The 18,205-nt window shown below is 42.7% G+C and overlaps 1 protein-coding gene across 3 annotated transcripts in view; it reads right to left on the minus strand.

Moving 5' to 3' along the window:
- Positions 1 to 18,205, minus strand: part of arhgap4b (Rho GTPase activating protein 4b) — a 43,261-nt gene that overhangs the window by 16,673 nt on the left and 8,383 nt on the right. For 2 of the 3 annotated variants that reach the window (XM_049580319.1, XM_049580317.1), the window contains 12 exons: positions 14,372 to 14,726; positions 11,771 to 11,942; positions 11,498 to 11,660; positions 8,521 to 8,583; positions 8,248 to 8,421; positions 7,870 to 7,998; positions 7,282 to 7,503; positions 6,829 to 6,930; positions 3,747 to 3,932; positions 3,196 to 3,280; positions 1,881 to 1,908; positions 1,506 to 1,602 (listed from right to left, as the gene is read on the minus strand). In XM_049580319.1, the coding sequence (XP_049436276.1) occupies positions 1,506 to 1,602; positions 1,881 to 1,908; positions 3,196 to 3,280; positions 3,747 to 3,932; positions 6,829 to 6,930; positions 7,282 to 7,503; positions 7,870 to 7,998; positions 8,248 to 8,421; positions 8,521 to 8,583; positions 11,498 to 11,660; positions 11,771 to 11,942; positions 14,372 to 14,441 (1,491 nt within the window). In that variant the 5' untranslated portion in view covers positions 14,442 to 14,726. Of the gene's footprint in view, positions 1 to 964; positions 993 to 1,505; positions 1,603 to 1,880; positions 1,909 to 3,195; positions 3,281 to 3,746; positions 3,933 to 6,828; positions 6,931 to 7,281; positions 7,504 to 7,869; positions 7,999 to 8,247; positions 8,422 to 8,520; positions 8,584 to 11,497; positions 11,661 to 11,770; positions 11,943 to 14,371; positions 14,727 to 18,205 lie in introns of all 3 variants that reach the window. The other variant, XM_049580320.1, reaches the window with a different exon arrangement.

Genomic DNA, 18,205 nt, shown 5'->3' on the forward strand with positions numbered 1-18,205 from the left:
TTTGCAGGATGCGTAGAGATGAGGCAATGTATCTATTTGTGGCGCTGTAAGGTTAACAATGGTAATAAGATGATAGTGAAACAAGGTAAACTTTCTTTTCGCCACCATATTAATAATTATTATAATTAATTTTTTTTTTTTTTTTTTTGTTCTTTGGACAATACTTTTTCTTTTGCTGGTCCTGCCCCAGTATCAGCCATAACCACAAAATAAAAAATCCAAAATAAAATTATCTAAAGCAGAATCTCCTGCTTTCTTTAAACTTGCCAACGTATTACTCACTGTGAAACTTTGCCTGGGAATATTAAATATAGGGTCTTCGGGTTTGCTTGCCATACCTTGTTTTGTTTGTTTTCATGGGGAATCAGACCTGGGAACAGGCATTAAGAATAACTAGAGAGCAGATGGACTTGTTTGCTTACGTAGGTCCTATAAAGGCACCTTGTAGCTGCTTTATATGTAATGTTACAGAGCCAGCAGTCTGCTTATACAGGTAGTCTGGTTCAGTCCTCTGTTTGTTTAGTCCATACAAAACTGGAGAATTAAATATATATAAATAATATAAATTATAAAATAATATGAGTTAAGTTGTGGTTTTACGGTGAGTTTCTTGCTGGAACAAAATGTTGTTGCCTTTGGATAGAGGCGGGCTTGCTGTTTCCCTAGCTTCCAAAATGTGTGTCCTCTGCGCTAAGCTTAGCTAAATGGCTTATTTATTGTACAGATATGAGAGTGGTATCTATCATCTTATCTAACTTGCAGCAAGAAAGCAACTCAACTAGTCATGGAGTTTTTACAGTGGAATGTAAACCTCCTTCCAGGGTTGTCAGACCCAGCGTTTCCAAAAAAAAACCCAGGGACATGACCTCAGTGTCCTCAATGGTAGCTAAGGCCCTGGTTGCTGCAGGAAAATGCCTAACGGCCTGCATGCGCAGTAGTAGCAGTCACAGACGGGGTTTGGTACCTGAGTCCGAGACATTCTCCTTCTTCGTCTGCACCAAGCCAAGCACAGCGGAGAGGAGACAGAGAAAAAGCACAGATTAGAAAAGGCAGAGTAAGAAATACGAGGAATAAAGATTTAGAAGCAGTGGGAAGAGGCGCACATAAGCACACACACTCTCAAAAGAGGAGCCGAGAGAGGAGGCAACAAAGAGGCCAGTGCATTTTAATCCCTTTCACAAGAGAGGAAGAGATAAAAGGGGGGGAATGGATTGAAAGGAGAGAAAGCCAGCAATAAACTATAAGCATCACCATACACACGAAGGCAGCAGTAAGTACACTGGGGGGATGGACTGTCAGTGTGTGCATGTGCATGTGCAAGAAGCCCCCACCAATTCTTCTGCTTTAGTGTGACAGGATTTTCTAAATCATTCCCTTTGGAGGGTTGAAGAGCAGTGCAGTGCAGTGCGGTGCAGCGAGCAAATAAAAAGGAGGTAAAAACAAGGATGTGTTTCAAAGGAATGTTTCTTTTCTTATTTGCATGTGTGTGTGTGTATGAGTGTTACCTGTATGTAGGAGATTATGTCTGTGGTGAAGAGTGTGTGGCAGAATTGGGAAACAGGTCTGGACTTCCGTACACGCACTGACCGAGCACATTGCATTCTGGGAAATATAATAATAAAATGCATAATGCCATTTTACATGTGGGTATTAAACTCAAATTCTAAAGATGTTTGCTAATCTCCATTATCAGTTACACTACACATTCCCTCCCCTCCAAATAACACCTTTAATACATAGTAGGAAATTGCCAAATGGGGCAATTTGGTTGAAATTTGGTGAATCTCTTTCCTCTTATCCTTGTCCTCTCTGCTCTCTCCGTGTCTCTATGCCTCTCAATCATACTCTCTTTACTCTTAGCTGTGTAAACCACTGTTTACCTGGAAGGGTCACTGTCGACAGCCTCAGCTGGAAGAGAGAGACAGAAAACAAGTGAAAGAGTTAGTTTAGGGTCCTGGTGCAAACAATGTGCAGCATTATTAAAAGGGAACTCCATCCACTTTAAACATCAAAGTCTCTTTACAGGTGTTGAGAAGTACTACTGCATATACGAAAGAAGTTGTATAGGCCTTTTATGGCTCCACAGGAAGCTGTGCAACATTTGGTAAATTACCGCAAGTGATGTCACTTGAGTCAGCATCAGACTACAAGTTTTAACATTTAAAAATTTAAATCTGGGTATTGGTTCGAGGTAGCAGTCAGTGCTATAACAAACTCATGTGTCTGATCAAATCAGAGATGGGAGTGAGTCAAAAGTATGTCTCAAGTCTTAACCTTAAAGTCTCAAGCAAGTTGCTGTGGTGAGAATCAATCAAGTCAAGTCGAGTCCCTGCTATAAATCAAGCAAGTCACAAATCGAGTCATATGAAGTTCTGATGATCTATCCCAGTTTCCTCATGTAAATCACAAAACGTTATATTCAACATCTGGTTACATTTCCCAGATGACGTTTGACCAGCCAATGAGCTAATAAATTAGCTAAAAAGACACATTCACGTACTTTTCTTTGTGTGTTTGAGACTGAATTTTGAGCTGCAGACCTCGAACACTACTGTTGTCTTCTGACTATCGTCAATGACAACATAGGCACCCTTGAATCTAAATGTTGTAATGTTTTTTGGACTAGCCCCCTTCATGAAAGCTGCATTGGCCTCTTCTGGTCTGCAGCCTCCCAGGCCTAATCATGTTTCAAAGATAAAAACATAACTTATATATCGAGAAAAATGCAAATATTTAATTTAAAAAAAAGTCCTTTTCAGACATTTGTCTCAAGTCATGAATATCAAGTCAAAGTCAAGTCGACTCTTTTCAAGTCTCATTCCTCAAATTTGAGACTCAAGTCTGACACATGCCTTGACTTGGGTCAGACTTGAGTCTCAAATTTGAGACTCAAGTCTGTCTCAAGTCAAGTCAAGTCATGTGACTCGAGTCAAGCACCTCTGAATCAAACTGTGGGCCACTGAGTTACATTGTGGGTAATGAAGGTGCCAGGGGAGTGGAATAAAAAGGAAAAGCTGCATCAATTTTGATACTGTATGTAGAGTAAGCTAGCCATCGTGAGTCTGACAGTTACAGGAGTACAGAAAATCAGTGGAGTGAGTGCTAATGCATTTGTAAAAACTGATCCATCACTGATTCACACAGCAGCAACATTAGATGAAATTGCCAAACGCATCATATAACATTGTAGAGTACCTTTCTGTATGGCATCATGTAGAATGTCATGTTTGGCTTGAAGTTTGAAGGTCAGAGAACTGCTGATGAGGAACTCCTTCACTTTCTAAGACAAAAAAATGTAAGAAAATAAAACAAACTGACTCAGTGTTGCAGTTTTTCCTTCAGAGCTTAATCACAGCTTCTATAACTCTGCTGGAATTCTCAAAATTTATCACAGTCATCACAATAATTTCTCTTTTGTCCTTCAGAAGGCCATTACTCACTCTTATTATTTAACTCGTGCCAGGAGTGAATGAATAAATCAATGAATGCGTCACTGCCAACAAAATTACATTTCACTTTATCACTGCTTCAGCTAAGACAGTCAGCTGTTTACAGAGCTGAGTCTGTGCAACACAAGACACTGAAAATGTGTTTCTTTCAAATTTATGTTGAAACTAAATCATGTCAGAGGCCACAGTAGTTGGCCAATACCAAGTTGTAATTAAAAGAAACTTTAAGCCTCATATGTACTTTTGAAGATATTTAAACAGCAATATGTCCACATTGAGCCAAGTGCAGTAACTTACTGTAAAATAGTAGGTCTCTGTCTCCTGCTGATTGGCTCGACGCTTTGCAAGGGTAAGTTTTTGGGCGGTGTTTCCTCCAGGGGGCTCGTGTGATAGGCTGCTTGGCACGTCGGGGGAGGGGTTACAGTCGCTTTCACACATATTGTCCAGCAGGGCTGTGAGCGTGGCTTTAAGTGTTTTACTGACCTGAGAAAGGGAAAGAAATGTTGACTGGTTAATTCAATTTCCACATTTCCTAGATAATGTATCAATGTATTTTTTGGCTGAACTGAAGCATGTGAAGCCAGTCCCATAAACTGTCTGCCTATAGTCTGTGAGTGTTTTTGTGAGTGACTGAGTAAATGATGACGCACTAACAGAGCTGGGGGCCCTGACAGTCCTGTATTCGTGTGGTCATCATTGTCTGTAACCAGTGTGGCATAATGGCATGGTGGAATTGGCAAGCTAGCTAGCTAACTAGTTAGCTGCTAAATGATCAAAATTTATCAACCTAATGCTTTATCCCTAAACACTTGTCACAGCGTAGAAAGACACATTGCTATAATTAGGTGAGTGATAACTTAGTTTGACTCATTTTTTTGTTGCCACTGTGATGTAATTTGGAGGAATTTGGTGGAATTTGCAAGCTAGCTAACTAGCTAACTAGTTAGCTGCTAAATGACCAAAATTTAACAACCTAATGCTTTATCCCTAAACACTTGTCACAGCGTAGAAAGACACATTGCTATCATTAGATGAGTGATAACTTAGTTTGGCTCATTTTTTTGTTGCCACTGTGATGTAATTTGGAGGAATTTGGTGGAATTTGCAAGCTAGCTAACTAGTTAGCTGCTAAATGACCAAAATTTAACAACCTAATGCTTTATCCCTAAACACTTGTCACAGCATAGAAAGACACATTGCTATCATTAGATGAGTGATAACTTAGTTTGGCTCATTTTTTTGTAGTCACTGTGATGTAATTTGGAGGAATTTGGTGGAATTTGCAAGCTAGCTAGCTAGCTAACTAGCGAGCCACAGTTGTGGCCTAATGGCTGTTTTGTATGGCATAAAGAGAGGATCATTTCATCAATTTGCTTGGAGAACAGCTGTGTCTGTTTGAAACAAGTGGCTTAAAATCTATGAGTAACCATTATTGAATATTACGTGTCACAATGTAGGCTGACCAAACGTCCTCTTTTGCCCGGACATGTCCACTTTTCACGTCCCGTCCGGGGCATCCGGGGGGATTTTATAAACTGATGATAATGTCCGGTTTTCCGTGTGTTTGTGTGTGTGTGTGTGTGTGCTAGAGTGCGGCACGGGCAGCATATTTCTGTCTGAACCCGAACTGAGCCCGACATTATTTATAACCAAAGCACTGAGTTTGTGTCACACAGTTATGGTTGAGGCTATTTCACAGGCCGGGCGTGCGCCGTGGGTGCTCAGCTGCGGAGAGGGAGACCTCCGTCTAGCCTCGCGTCACCAGGCTTTTCAAGCGAAGAGCCTGGTGTCTATTCACTCTGAATTTTGTCTGGATTCTGGTTCCGGTCTAGGGAGCGGATGCGGTATTCACCAAATTCACCAAACTAAAAGTGTTCACCATAGTAAAACTTTAAATTCTGGCGCACCATCGATTTGGGGTGATGAGGGGTGTAAGAAAATCGATTAACTTAATGGCTTGGGGCTTTTCTTGTAAATTATATTCTTTAAATTAAAAGTTTCACCGCATTTTTATTAGCTTGGTGCTTTTATTTTTACGGAAAGGCACATCCACCGAATTCCAGATCCTGTCTCACTCGCCCTGGTTCCGTTTCCTTACCAAAACGGCCACTAACGGCCCCAGACTACCTCCGTGTTTGAGACGGGAGCGGGAGGCGGGAGGTCCGACGCTTCTAGCGAGAGGAGAGGGAGACATAAAACAAAATAAGATAAAATAGGAAAAACCTGTCTCCCTCTTTTATTTTATTTTCAGCGTTTAATCAAGGCTAAGGTGGGCGGCTGGAGGTCCGAGACTTCCAGCGAGGGGAGCAATAGAAACAAACAGCCAATGTGTGTCTGTGTGTGTTATGTTCAGGTGTTGTCACGTAAATAACAGTGCCCAAGCAATAAACAGGACAGACAATAGGATTTTATTTATTTTACACTACATTTTCACTGAAAGCTGACCGAATCCGACCCGAGCCCGAATACAATTTATAGCTACTTTTCTGACCAAACCCAGCCCGACCCGTCGGGTACCATCGGGCTCGGATCGCCACACTCCAGTGTGTGTATGTGTCCCCTGTTGGGGCCTATCTGAATTTCTGTCTTTGAGAGATATTATTTTGAAATATAACTGAATTTTCTATCCATACATATAAATTTTAAATATATTAAAATGATCTTAGTGTGGATCTAAAAAGACATCTTTGAGTAAACTGCGAGTATCATTTAAGTAGGCTATGTTGTGGCCGGCCGAGTGTCCTCTTTTTTGGAAATCAAAATATGGTCACCCTATCACAATGTCAGAGTGGGGTGCTGCCACCATCACAAAGAAAAAGTGGAAATAAGATGTCATAACAGGTGCCGCCATCTTAGTAACAACCCATAACTAGAGGTTGAAACAATTTATCAGTTTGACAATCAATCATTATTCGGCTAAAATAGTGGCCGATGTCTGCACAGCCTCCATTCGTGATGCAGAGACGTAGCATACATCACCAGCTGGAGCTGAAGAGGGGAGGGCTGTGTTAACTGATCAGTGGGTACAGCTCCAGAGAAAGCAGGTCTCTTCTGGTGTGTAAGTGTGTATCAGTGTATTGCTTTCCATTCTAAGATGTATTTACATGAATATTTGGGCTCAACCACAAAAGTGGGGCAAAGTGCATGACTGAGTGAATGCCACCACTCCCTGTTTTCAGATTAAAGCCCTCCAGCCTTTCATACACAGCCATATTCAAGGCTTTCATCTAATCTTGTTTCATTTAATGTTCATACTGTAAAGTTGAACATTGGTGCTTGCTGCAGTGAGTGAGTAAGTGAGTGAGTGAATGAATGGCGGACAGATAGGGACAGACAGACAGACCATTGAAGAAACAGGCAGTGAGAATAATTAGCTGACCTCCTCTGTTTCCAAGGTAACGGCAGCAAGTCGAGACTGAAGTTGCTGGAACCTGGTCTCCAGCTCGTACCTCACCTGGCTCTCCGCGCTCACCTCACACACCTGGAAGACACAAGATATAACACTGAGGGATCAATAAGCTCAGACTACTGGGATACTGTTTGAAGAAAGATGGGAGGGGCAGAAAGCGGGAGTCATAAAAAATCTGCCTTCAGTACAAGGATTTTCCCCTTAATTCTTCATTTTAGATCAACTTTAAAAAGACAAATGAGATAAGGAGCAATGTCACAGTGTGGGACAGGTAAGGTTGACGTTGTAAATGTGACAAGGTAGGGTTATATGATACTGTGGTACAACAGAAAACAGGTGCACTTAATCCAACCCAGTGTTTTCCCACTGATGCTGATTAAAGTTTCAGTCTGTGGTTGCTGCATAGTAATTCTTATTCTTCACCTGGTCTCCCTCGTGCGGATGGTAGTTAAATCTGAATGGAAGGCAGAAGGCGGCGTCGTGTTGCTGTAGCAACGCATCCCTGTCTCCGCCCTGGTCCAGGGAAGTCACGGCAGCCTCCAGCTGCTTGAGACCTGTCTCCTCTGTTTTCTGGATGCGCCACCTACTGGCCAGGTAGCACTTCATCGCCCTCTCCACGGACAGATGGAAACCCAAGTCACAGCACTGCCAGGGAGGAGGGGAGGAAGAGATAGATGGAAGGAGGTGGTGAAGGAGGATTAGGGATAGAGAAAGACAGGAAATGGTGAGATGGGGAGGCAATAATGGAGCAGGGGAGGTAAAAAGGAAAGGGAAAGGGGAGAAAGAATTAATAATGAGGTGATTGTGGTGTGGAAGAAAGGAGGTTTTTTATGTGTTGACAGGGAGTTCTTTATAAATCAAAGCTATTCTTTTTCCTCATAATATCTCAGCTTTTCTTCAGATAATGACAGGAAAGAGTGGCACACAAAATGGTGACTGAAAACCACTGAGTGCTCTCAGTGTTCCAAGCACACACAGACAATCACACAACACAAATTATATGTTTCTTACGTCGATGAGAGTGCTGATATCCTGCAGGTAGTACTTGTTCATGGCGGCGTTGGCTGCTGCTAGATTCAGCAGGTAGTCATTACGAGCTTTGGTACACTTCAGCTGGGTCTCCTGCACTCTGCCATGCCTCTGTGCACGCACACACATACGCACACAAATCAAATAAGAGAAGATAAGAACACAAAACCATGTCTTGATAAAAAAAAAGTTGCCATCTCCCTCATAAAACCATGTGCATAAAGGAGATATGCATTTATACATTTTTTTACACTCAAACACAGACAAAACAACAGGAACAGGAAATGGTTTGTTTAGTGGAAAACCTAGTTCAAGACTTCCTGTGACTCACACACACAAGCACTGCAGACACACACTTACTTTCTCCATTAATCTCTCCATCTTCTTGACCGAGCTCCGCCTCTGCCCCCCTGATTGGCCGGGCCCGAGCTCAGCTGACTTGCCGGTGTGTCTCTCCTCCAACCGCTCAGCTTCCTTCAGCTTCCCTTCAGCTATCAGGCAGTCTGTGTGGTACTGGTTGTACGTCTTCAGAGCCTTCATCAATGCACATGTCACATACGGGAAACTCCACATCAGCATCCTCAGTGCATTATTACCTTATTTAGCATTACTGCATGCCAATAAAGTGCTCACCGTCTGCAGTTCAGTGGTGACCTTAAGCAACTCATCTTGCATCTGGATGCCAACTTCTTTGCTCTGCAATTTGCAAAAGTAGATCATTTACCAAATCATTTGATTAACTTTGAAGCAAGAGTTGAACATTTTGGGATATACTTTATTGTGGGGAGTTAGATGAGAACATTGATGTCACTTTCATGTCTGTAAGCTGGATATTAAGATAAAGCTGCATGCGATTAGCTTAGCTTAGCACGAAGACTGGAAATGAGAAGAAACAGCTAGCCTGGCTGTGTCCGAAGTTCAAAATACATCTCCATCACCTCTAACATCCACTAATTAATTTTCTGATAGTGGTGGTGCAGGAATGAGTCCTAAAACCCGTAAATGAGTTAGCATATTTGCACTCTGCTCCCTCGTCTCAAAGTCAATGGGGTTTTTTGAATGAGTTTTTTGCTAGATGACTGAAATAAGGTCTGTGGTTAACGCAAGCTTAAGAGACTAGTTGCCTGACTTGAAAGTGACAACAGTGCTTCCTTTGAATGGGGTTGTGTTCAATGCACGCCCCTCTTGTGGTATTCACGATCACGCAAGTGGAAATTTCACGAGTTGTGATGTGTTTACTGATGTCTTCTGAAATGGTCAGAGCATGGCGGATATTAATATACTGTAATTTTACTTGCATAGAGCTGTTCTTCATAATTTTCTATGTCTGAAGATATTTCCAACAGCCTCATGTTTTTCCTCCGTCATTACACCTTTGCATTTCCTGCATTACATGACCCACTTGCTAGCTTGCTAAATCACCAGCCTAGGTGGCCCCTTGACATCCATGTTGCTGTTGTCTTGCAAAAGTGTTCTCACGTTTTAACCACTTGAACACCAAGCATGTTGTGTACACAGTTTCCCATGTCGTAACCACAAGCTTTTTCCATTTGAAGGCAGCACAAGACTCCAGCAAATGAGCCCTTGTTCAACCAGAGCTTGACATTTTAACATTACAGGTTCTTTTTTAAACAAACAACACATAGGCTACTGTGTTAATTAGAAAGCTCTAGAGGTGCTGGTAGGTATATTTTTGTACCTTTGGACAGAGCCAGGCTAGCTGTTTGCCCCTGATTCCAGTCTTTATGCTTAGCTAAGCTAATTGCCTGTTAACTCTACCTTTTAACATGCAGAAATTAGTGTGGCATCAAGCTTTTCACCTCCCAAAATGTTCAAACTGTTCTCTGAATTACAAATGAACTTAGTGAAAATTAAAACTAAAACTCAATAAATACATTAAGAGCACTACACAACAATTATAAAGTATCACTCAACTAAGGAACAGTTGTTCACCTTTATTCTAATTTAGCTTTTACCATATGTGCAGTTACTTTGTACAGCTACTATGATGGTAGCAATAAGAGACTCAATAGTGTTGACAGTGATTTTAGAAAAGCTAAAAGGGTCTTGCTGTGCTTGGCGTTGGGCCTGACAACACCTCTTAGCTGCTCTGAAATGACTGTAGTGGCTTAATTAAAATTCTGCTCACTTTTCAACTATGAGAAGGTAGGGAAAGTGTGTCTGACAACTAGTAATTTGAGCAAGATGAGTCTGTGTGCTTTACAAAATGAATGAGACTGCAGATGCCACTGCAGCACCAAGACAGATAACAGGACAAGTACATGAGGAGGGGATTTAGAGGACTTTCAATGTGTTTAGTGAGTGTCAACGTACTACGAAAATATATTAAAAATTGAATGTGGCAGCAATGAAAAAAAGCCATCTTGATGACTTTATGCACTGAGTCTTGGACTTGACTGTGGAGTCATTTCAGTTGTTTGCAACATGATGTTAGTGTAGTGATGAGCTTATTCTGCTCTGCTCCAGACACTGACGGTCAAGATAACATTTTTGAAATTAAGTGCAGTCATTTCTACTTAATTTAAAGGTCCAGTGTGAAGGATTTAGGGTCATATATTTAGGGCAGAAATGAAGTATACTATTTATAACTATGCTTTCGTAAGTGTATAATCACCTGAAACAAAGAATCTGTGTGTTTTTGTTACCTTAGAATGACCCGTTTATATCTACATACAGAGCGGGCCCTCTTCCACGGAGCCCGCCATGCTGTTTCTGCAGTAGCCCAGAACAGACAAACCAAACACTGGCTCTATAGAGCCACTCGCCACCATAGTTCTCCTACAGTACACACATGGCACCAGGCGCTCCAGGAATGCCACTCAGCCTTACTTCGAATCCCCAATTCCCAATAGCCCCTTGCTGTGTCATGGCAAACACACACACAAAAAAAACCCTGTGGTACCCAGAGGCATTTTCCCCCTAAGCCACCATTATCAAAGAAACGCCTGTAAAACTGTTGACACCTCAAATCACAAACAGGGCAAATTATGACTCTTTCTATTATAAATTTTTGATCTATGGCGGTTTTATGTTTCTAAAAATTTCCTTGAGCCTAGAAGAGCAATTTAAAAATCTGTGAAGTCATCCCAATGTTAAATCTATGAGACAAGTGGGAGAAACATTACTACGCATATTCAGTGGGAGGCATACTATGGAAGCAAATCTGGAAGCTAGAAACTTTTTGGGCCATATGTGCCAGGTGAGCAATTCCATTATCCTATAGGTACCGTCATGGCGTCAAGTGTCCTGTCATTATTATATATCTATGCTTGAAACACGGCAGAAGTTTCAGTTGGTTGCAATCTGCAGCCTTACCGCCTAGATGCCACTAAATCCTACACACTGGACCTTTAAAAACACAAGACTTGTATATGGCAGTACTTATACAAGGACTTATAAAAGAAAGAATCTGCTGCTTAAAAGTGCATCCAGAAGTTTTACCACATCTCTGTATCTCTGCATTGAATATCATCAGTAACATGTTACATTAACAGAGGAATGATGGGAGGATGACCTCCAAGGATAGGGTTTGCATGTCTACTGTGTTTGTTTCTGCGTGAATGTGACCTAACACCAAAGATGCACTCACTCGTTTGTGCAGACGGTGTGTATCCTCCGTGCTGTGCGCCAACCGCTGTGTGAGTGTGTTGCAGCAGGTGTCACCCAGTGCTGCATGTTCCCGGCTCTCCAGACGAGTCTGAGTCAGCAAAACAGACCAGACCTGACACACAGACTGACCCCACTGCTCCTTCCTGGAGGAAAAACAGACATCCTTACTGAATTACGGATAAATAAAACACTGAAGAATCACCTGAGGAATGGACAGGACACATGTGCACTCACATACTGCACACACACTTACTTCTTAGTCTTGTGGGTGAACCGCTCAGTGAGTTTGTCGAGGGCGCGCGCATATTCAGCCTCAATGTCTCCTCGGCGCCGGAGAAACTCAGAGAGGTCTGAGAGCTGCTGTTGTTTCACCTCCACCTGAGAGTCTAAAATCTTTATCTGGTCTGTCAGCTGGGCCCGCAGGTCTGACACAAACACACACAGACAGACAGAAGTGGAGGGACACAGAGAGAGACGGACAGACATGGAGAGAAAGAGGACAGTTATTTAAGGTATAGTCATTTTAGATAGTTCTTAACATGGTGCTGTGTTTTCAAGTGTTAATTTTTCTTATAGGTTTGGTTATAACTTGTAAATTGATGTTTAAGAAATGAGGGATTGAGGTCTTGATTGATAGCTGTGTGTGCCAATTGGTATGCTCGCTATGACTGATGCTGACCGCGATAGGTCAGACAGGTGTCTGGGCAGGAACTCCATACCAGTGAGGATTGCTACTGCGCAGACTCTGACTCCAAATGAAGTCATCAGCACAAGATGGTAGCGACCATGTCTTGGATATTTTGGCTTTACTTTTGTGCAGTAGGGGAAAGTGGAGACACATCGTCCATCTTTATATACCGTCTATGATAACAGTGTAGTGGTTTTATCAGGATGTATTATCTCTATGGTTCAGTAATGCCAAGAAGTGTCTTTGTTTTGGAAAGTACATTTACTTACTGTACTCAAGTGCCATTTTGAAGTACTTATACTTTACTCTACTACATTTATTTAACAGCTATAGTAACATATTAACCCTTAGCATTAAGCTCCACATGTTAATCCTTTAAAATACAACCTTTTCCAACCTTTTTGTCTTGTGCCTTACCAAAGAGCTGTGTCTGTTTGGAGTCTTCTTCTCACATTTCTGATACACACAGTATGTGGTGTTAGCAGTTAAACCAAAGAGTGATTTCCCCTCACCACTGGTTACAGGAGTTACTACAGATAACGGCCTTCCTGACCCATAGTGGTTGAACAGTGTGGTTGTGGAGGCGTAACTCCCACCCTCCACTTACCCCTCAGGTTAAGCTTATGGTCACACATGAGCGACTGCATGCGAGTGAGCAGTGCCTACTGAGCTGATAACAAACACAGAAAGACAGCTTGCTAGCTCATAGCTAGCTGGCTAACAAATACCATGAAATATGATGATATTGGTGTATTTTCCATCTTACACTTCCTGCCAATATTATACAATATGAGCTGGTTAGACAGAGACACAAACAATGTCTCCTCCAAACATACTGTACTTCTTTGCTATTTTTTGGGGCTGTAACTTTGCTGTGAGTTCACCAAAGTTGAAGTCCACGGGGTGCGAAGATCCTGCTAGCAGATGCATGCACACACAGGCATAAAGTGCACAGGGAAGATTTATGCAGTGTCTGTCTAAAGTATACACATAAAACTAATACATGCATACACAATCAGCGCTGGCTTTACACCTGTGATTAATTTGATGGTGCCTGGGGACACCCATGGCTCTATGAGGAATAGTTCATTCACACAATAATTGAACTAATAAGAAATGATTACGAAAGAAATTACAGAAGATACAACAATGTCTTTGCTAATTCCACATCTCCACTAGTGAATGAGAAGATATAAAAAGCTGTCCATGCTGTCATTCGGAGGTGCAATCACTAGAGAATTACTGAGTAATTTGACACAGATTATTACACACAGCTCCCTTGTAATAACCCCAGTGTACATGCATACAAGCTTGTGTGCATAATACAAGGTTGTTATACACACAAGCTTGTATGTAAACACAAGCAAGCCAGTAGCGATGTGGCCCAGCGCAGCACTTTGCTGTGAAAAGACTAATACAAACATCATTCTCTCAAATAACCCCGCCTTAGCTTTGCCCTCCCACTTCTCTCTCTCTCTCTCTCTCTCTCTCTCTTCTATCCTTACCTGTTCTTGTCTCTCTTTTTCTTTTCCTCACTCAGACAGACCCCCCCCCACCCCCCCCCCCCCCACCCTCTGCCCAGCCCGCTCTTTCTTTCCCCTCTTTCCTCTTTTTCTCCGTCTCTGTGTGAGTACACAGCCCGGGGCTGACTGGATGTGAGGAGACAGCATCACTAATACTGGCTATAAATACACCCTTGTAGTACAGTACAGAGAGCCACCCAGCTACGGCATGCACCCTCCAAAACATAGCACATGACACACACACACACACACACACACACACACACACGTTACTGTTGTCATGTGAAAATCCTGTAATGCCAAAATTTGTCATGCTCATGTTTTTACTTTCATTAAGGGATTCTGTGCTCTCATGTTGGCTCACTCTCACTCTGCATGGATCGTCACTGAGTTAAAAACAAGAGGGATTTAATCACTTTAGGTATTTTTGAGTACACATGTAAACATATGCACAAAGGCATTCAGTGAGAGTCTGTGTCTAGATGACTGGGCAGAGCAACTGCACACATTCATGCATGGATGCACTTGTGCTATCTTATATGCATTCATGCATGCAGGTAAGTGCACAAACAGAAGTGTAATAAAGGGCACAGATGCACACACACTCACACACACATACATATGCAGATCCGGAGCGTCTTACCTTTCATCTGCGATTCGTACTCGGCCAGACTCCCCTTCTCCTTCCTTAGCTTTCCATGTGATGTCATCATCTTTGACCCTTGACTCTGTCACTGAGACCTTCCTTCGTGATCTCTGATTCTTCTTGTAGCCTCTCAGTCACGCCTCCTGGCACCTTTCAACCTTAGTTCCTGCTCCGGCTCTGTAGTCTGTGACCTTCCACCTCTGACCCCCTTGGCCTTGCTGTTCTACAGCTGCGTGCAGAGCATCAGCATCAGTGTCGATGTGCTGCGCTCTGCGGGGATGTCAGTTGGGTCGATGTGCTCATGGAATCCCTTAGGTTTCCGATATGAATGCTGATCCATAGGTGAACGGGCCTGAGCAGCGGACAGAGGGATAAAAAGAGAGTGGAGGAAGAGAGGATAACGGTTAGAGAAACAGTGGATATGGATGACAAGAGGACAACAGGGGGCAAGAAATGCAGATTTACTGAGACCAGAATAAGAAAATGAGAGATCCAGAGGACAAATGAGGCGAGGGCAACAAGACAGAAAGGGACAGTGACACCGGAGAAGGGAGATTTAATAGGAAGGACAGCGAGGGTGGGGGGCAGAGCGCTGAATGGACAGTAAGAGAGCAAAGTGATGGGGATGTGAGGGAGGAAGGATGGGGGATGGGAAGATGAGAGGTGATGAGTAACAGCAGTAATGAAAGACATTCAAGGCCTTGAGGTCGAGGGTTGGCAATGTCCATAAAGGTAATGGTCAAATACACAAGCAACTGTCTTCAATCATTTTTTTGTCACATACTGTACCAAGTTCAACACGATTCTTGGAGGAAAAAGGTCAAGAAGAGAATCTAGAGTCACAGTAGGATAAAGTAAATACTCTCTGGAGAAACTGGGATCTACTTTGGGTCTCGACTCTTGTTTTGATGTTTTCACAAACTGTAGCATTCATTTTGTGGGTTGCCATTGTTGTTCACATGCATTAAAGGGAAGCTCCACCAACTGTACACATCAAAGTCAGTTTACTCATCATGAGAAAACAGTTGTTTGATGTCTTTTGCGATTCTGAAGAAGCTTTCACAAGTTTGAAAAACTAACCCTAGTGATGTCATCAGGGTCGTCTCATCAAGAGCAGTGGGAGAGGTCGCTAGCGTCAGAAGTACATTTGATCACTTTGAATTCCTATTTCAAAGTTTTATTTAAATGAAAGACAGTATAAATACTTCGATACCCATGAGTCTCAGCTACTGTTTCTGTGGAGCAGAAGCTCGTGTGATTCAGAGCTGCTGTGAGTTCAAAACACTTTGTTCTGTCTACACAGGCTCCACCCTCTACTGGACTCTCGGGATAATGCTCTCCTCCAATCAAAAGGACGAATTTGCCCAATGAAATTTGCGTAAATGTAGCTTGCCAATCAAGACATACCTATCAAAATACATGCAGAACCCACAGTGTAAAGCAGGAGTATTTAGCCATCGGTGTCGTAGTCTATGTCCTGCCTGTCCACGGTTCTGTCTCTTCTCCTTTTCAAGGTTTGTACTCGCTTGAACGACACGACTGGTGAAAAGGGTTGGATGTGTGTCATCGGTCTGACAGCCTATTGGTCCGACATCCCATTAGTCCAACGTCCCGTTGTTCCAATATGTGATTATGCTAGGTTATACTGTATTTGCGTACCATAGAGGATCAGCAAATGCAACAAAAGTAGGCTACTGGTCGAGATACAAGTGTCATAGAGAGGAGAGAATGAAACACCATAACCTCCTGTTGTTAACTCTGGGGTCCGGGTTGGGTGGGGAGCTCTCTGCGGTGCTGAACAGCTCCCGGCGGGCGTATTTCTGCCTTGATGGTGCGCCGCGACCGGCTCTGGGTCAGCTGGGAAAGGCTTGAGGCGAAGCAGGCTCACGGCTTATGTGTTTGCCACTTTCTTTTTCATTTTAACCCACACCATGATCTTTTCCTGACCCTAACCAAGTGGTTTTTGTGCCTAAACCTAACCAGACCTTAACCACAGGGCATCATGATGATTTCGGAACAACGGGACTTCGGAACAATGGGTTTAATATGGTCGGAACAATGGGATGTTGGACCATTGGGCAGTTCCCATCAGTTGTGCTGCAACTAACTCCTCTGTGGGCACAATATACCCACATGTTTTCGTGCTCCTTGATGACCTCGGTAAGGTGGTGTGCAGGGTTTCTATTGCTTTCCATTGCTTGCAAGGTTAGACGATGGCTCAACCCAGTGTGGTTGCTTACCACCAGGGTTGGCTGGGGCCTCCTACTTCTCTGCTGTGGCAGCCTAGGTTTAGCCAGTCAGAATCAGTTTAGCTGGGTGAATGTTATGTCACGGGAGGGCTACATTCATCAGGCTCCACTCACTGTACCTATAGGGTCCAGTAGAGGGCAAGCCTGTGTGAGAAAGCACGAAGGTTGTGATATTGTAACCCTAGTTCTATTAGCACAGGTGGAACCCTCTACCTCATAGTGATAGTTTTATATGCCTTACATGTATTTCGGTAGGCACGTCCTGATTGGCTGGCTACGTTCATGCAAATTTCAGTGGGCAAATGCGTGCTCGTGATTGATGGAGATATCTATTGGAGGGCTTTGCCTCTGCTAACACAACTAGGGTTACAATGTTATAACCTTTGTTCTTGAGTTGTGAACAAAACACATAGCTCCTACATTCATTTGAAACTGACCTAGAGTCACATTCATTCATAAGCTGCAAATTGTATTTTCTCTGTTCTGTGATGCTGAGGATGTTTCTTCCTGAATCACCCTGGGAGTTGTAGTTTTTATTGATACAGTCTTGTATGCTGGACTTTTTTTTCTCAGAATAGCTCCTCCCATTTTACAACAGTTTTGGGCTTTTTAAATGGAAAACATAAGTGATGAGCGTTAGGAATCAATTTAAAAGACATGGTTGGTTACCAGGGATTAATGAAGATATGCACTGAGATGCATTATGGGAAGTGTAGGATCAAGCACTTGTGAGAGTACACTAGGGACTGAAAATAAGGATATCTGAGCCTCTGCTGCATAGTTTTTGAATGTTCTTTTATAAAGTTGCCTCATGCAAGTCATCCAACTTCATGGATGTGCAATACTAAACTACTGGAGTACCCCTTTAAAGGCAGTTTTGGCATGTTTTAAATGTCTAAAACTGTTAGATGCTGTTGAATGAGAAACATTGGAAGACAATAAAAAATCAGCTTCTGGAGTTGTTCTGTTTGTACAGTAGAAATTAAAAGTCCAGGTAGCCGCTACCAAATTAGTCCTACGTGCACATGATTAAATGCTTACATTGCATTAGACACAGACATTTGCATGGATGTTTATTAGTCAGCGTAATCTGTACTGAGAAGATGAGTTCACACACTCACTGTGTCTTGCCTTTTACTTTCACACAGGCCGGCAAGCACACAAACACACACACACACACACACACACATACACACACACACAGAGGCAACTTCACTTCCCACATCCTGTGTCAGTTTCTCAACAGGTTTCAGCACTCTGCAATGGGTGCCAAAGTGTGCTGCTTTCACTGGAAACATTGTTCCTCAATCAGCCTCAAGTAATAATTTGTATTTTGATAAAACCCAAACTGTGAACTCCAACAGAAACCACATCTAATGTGACCTAATACTGACCTGGTTTCAGGCGGTCTCCTGTAAGTCACAGTGCTGTGGGAAAACTTTATATTGCTCTTGATTGTTCTAACATGTTGCATTTAACTGAAGCCCATTACTCAGAACTAAAAAAAAATGCAGTCAGACTCTCGTTTCCTCTTGCCAAAACCGTGTGGTGGATGTGAGGCAGACACACTTCAGCAACGGTT

The sequence above is a fragment of the Epinephelus fuscoguttatus genome, linkage group LG7 (assembly GCF_011397635.1).
Source record: "Epinephelus fuscoguttatus linkage group LG7, E.fuscoguttatus.final_Chr_v1".
NCBI lineage: Eukaryota > Metazoa > Chordata > Actinopteri > Perciformes > Serranidae > Epinephelus > Epinephelus fuscoguttatus.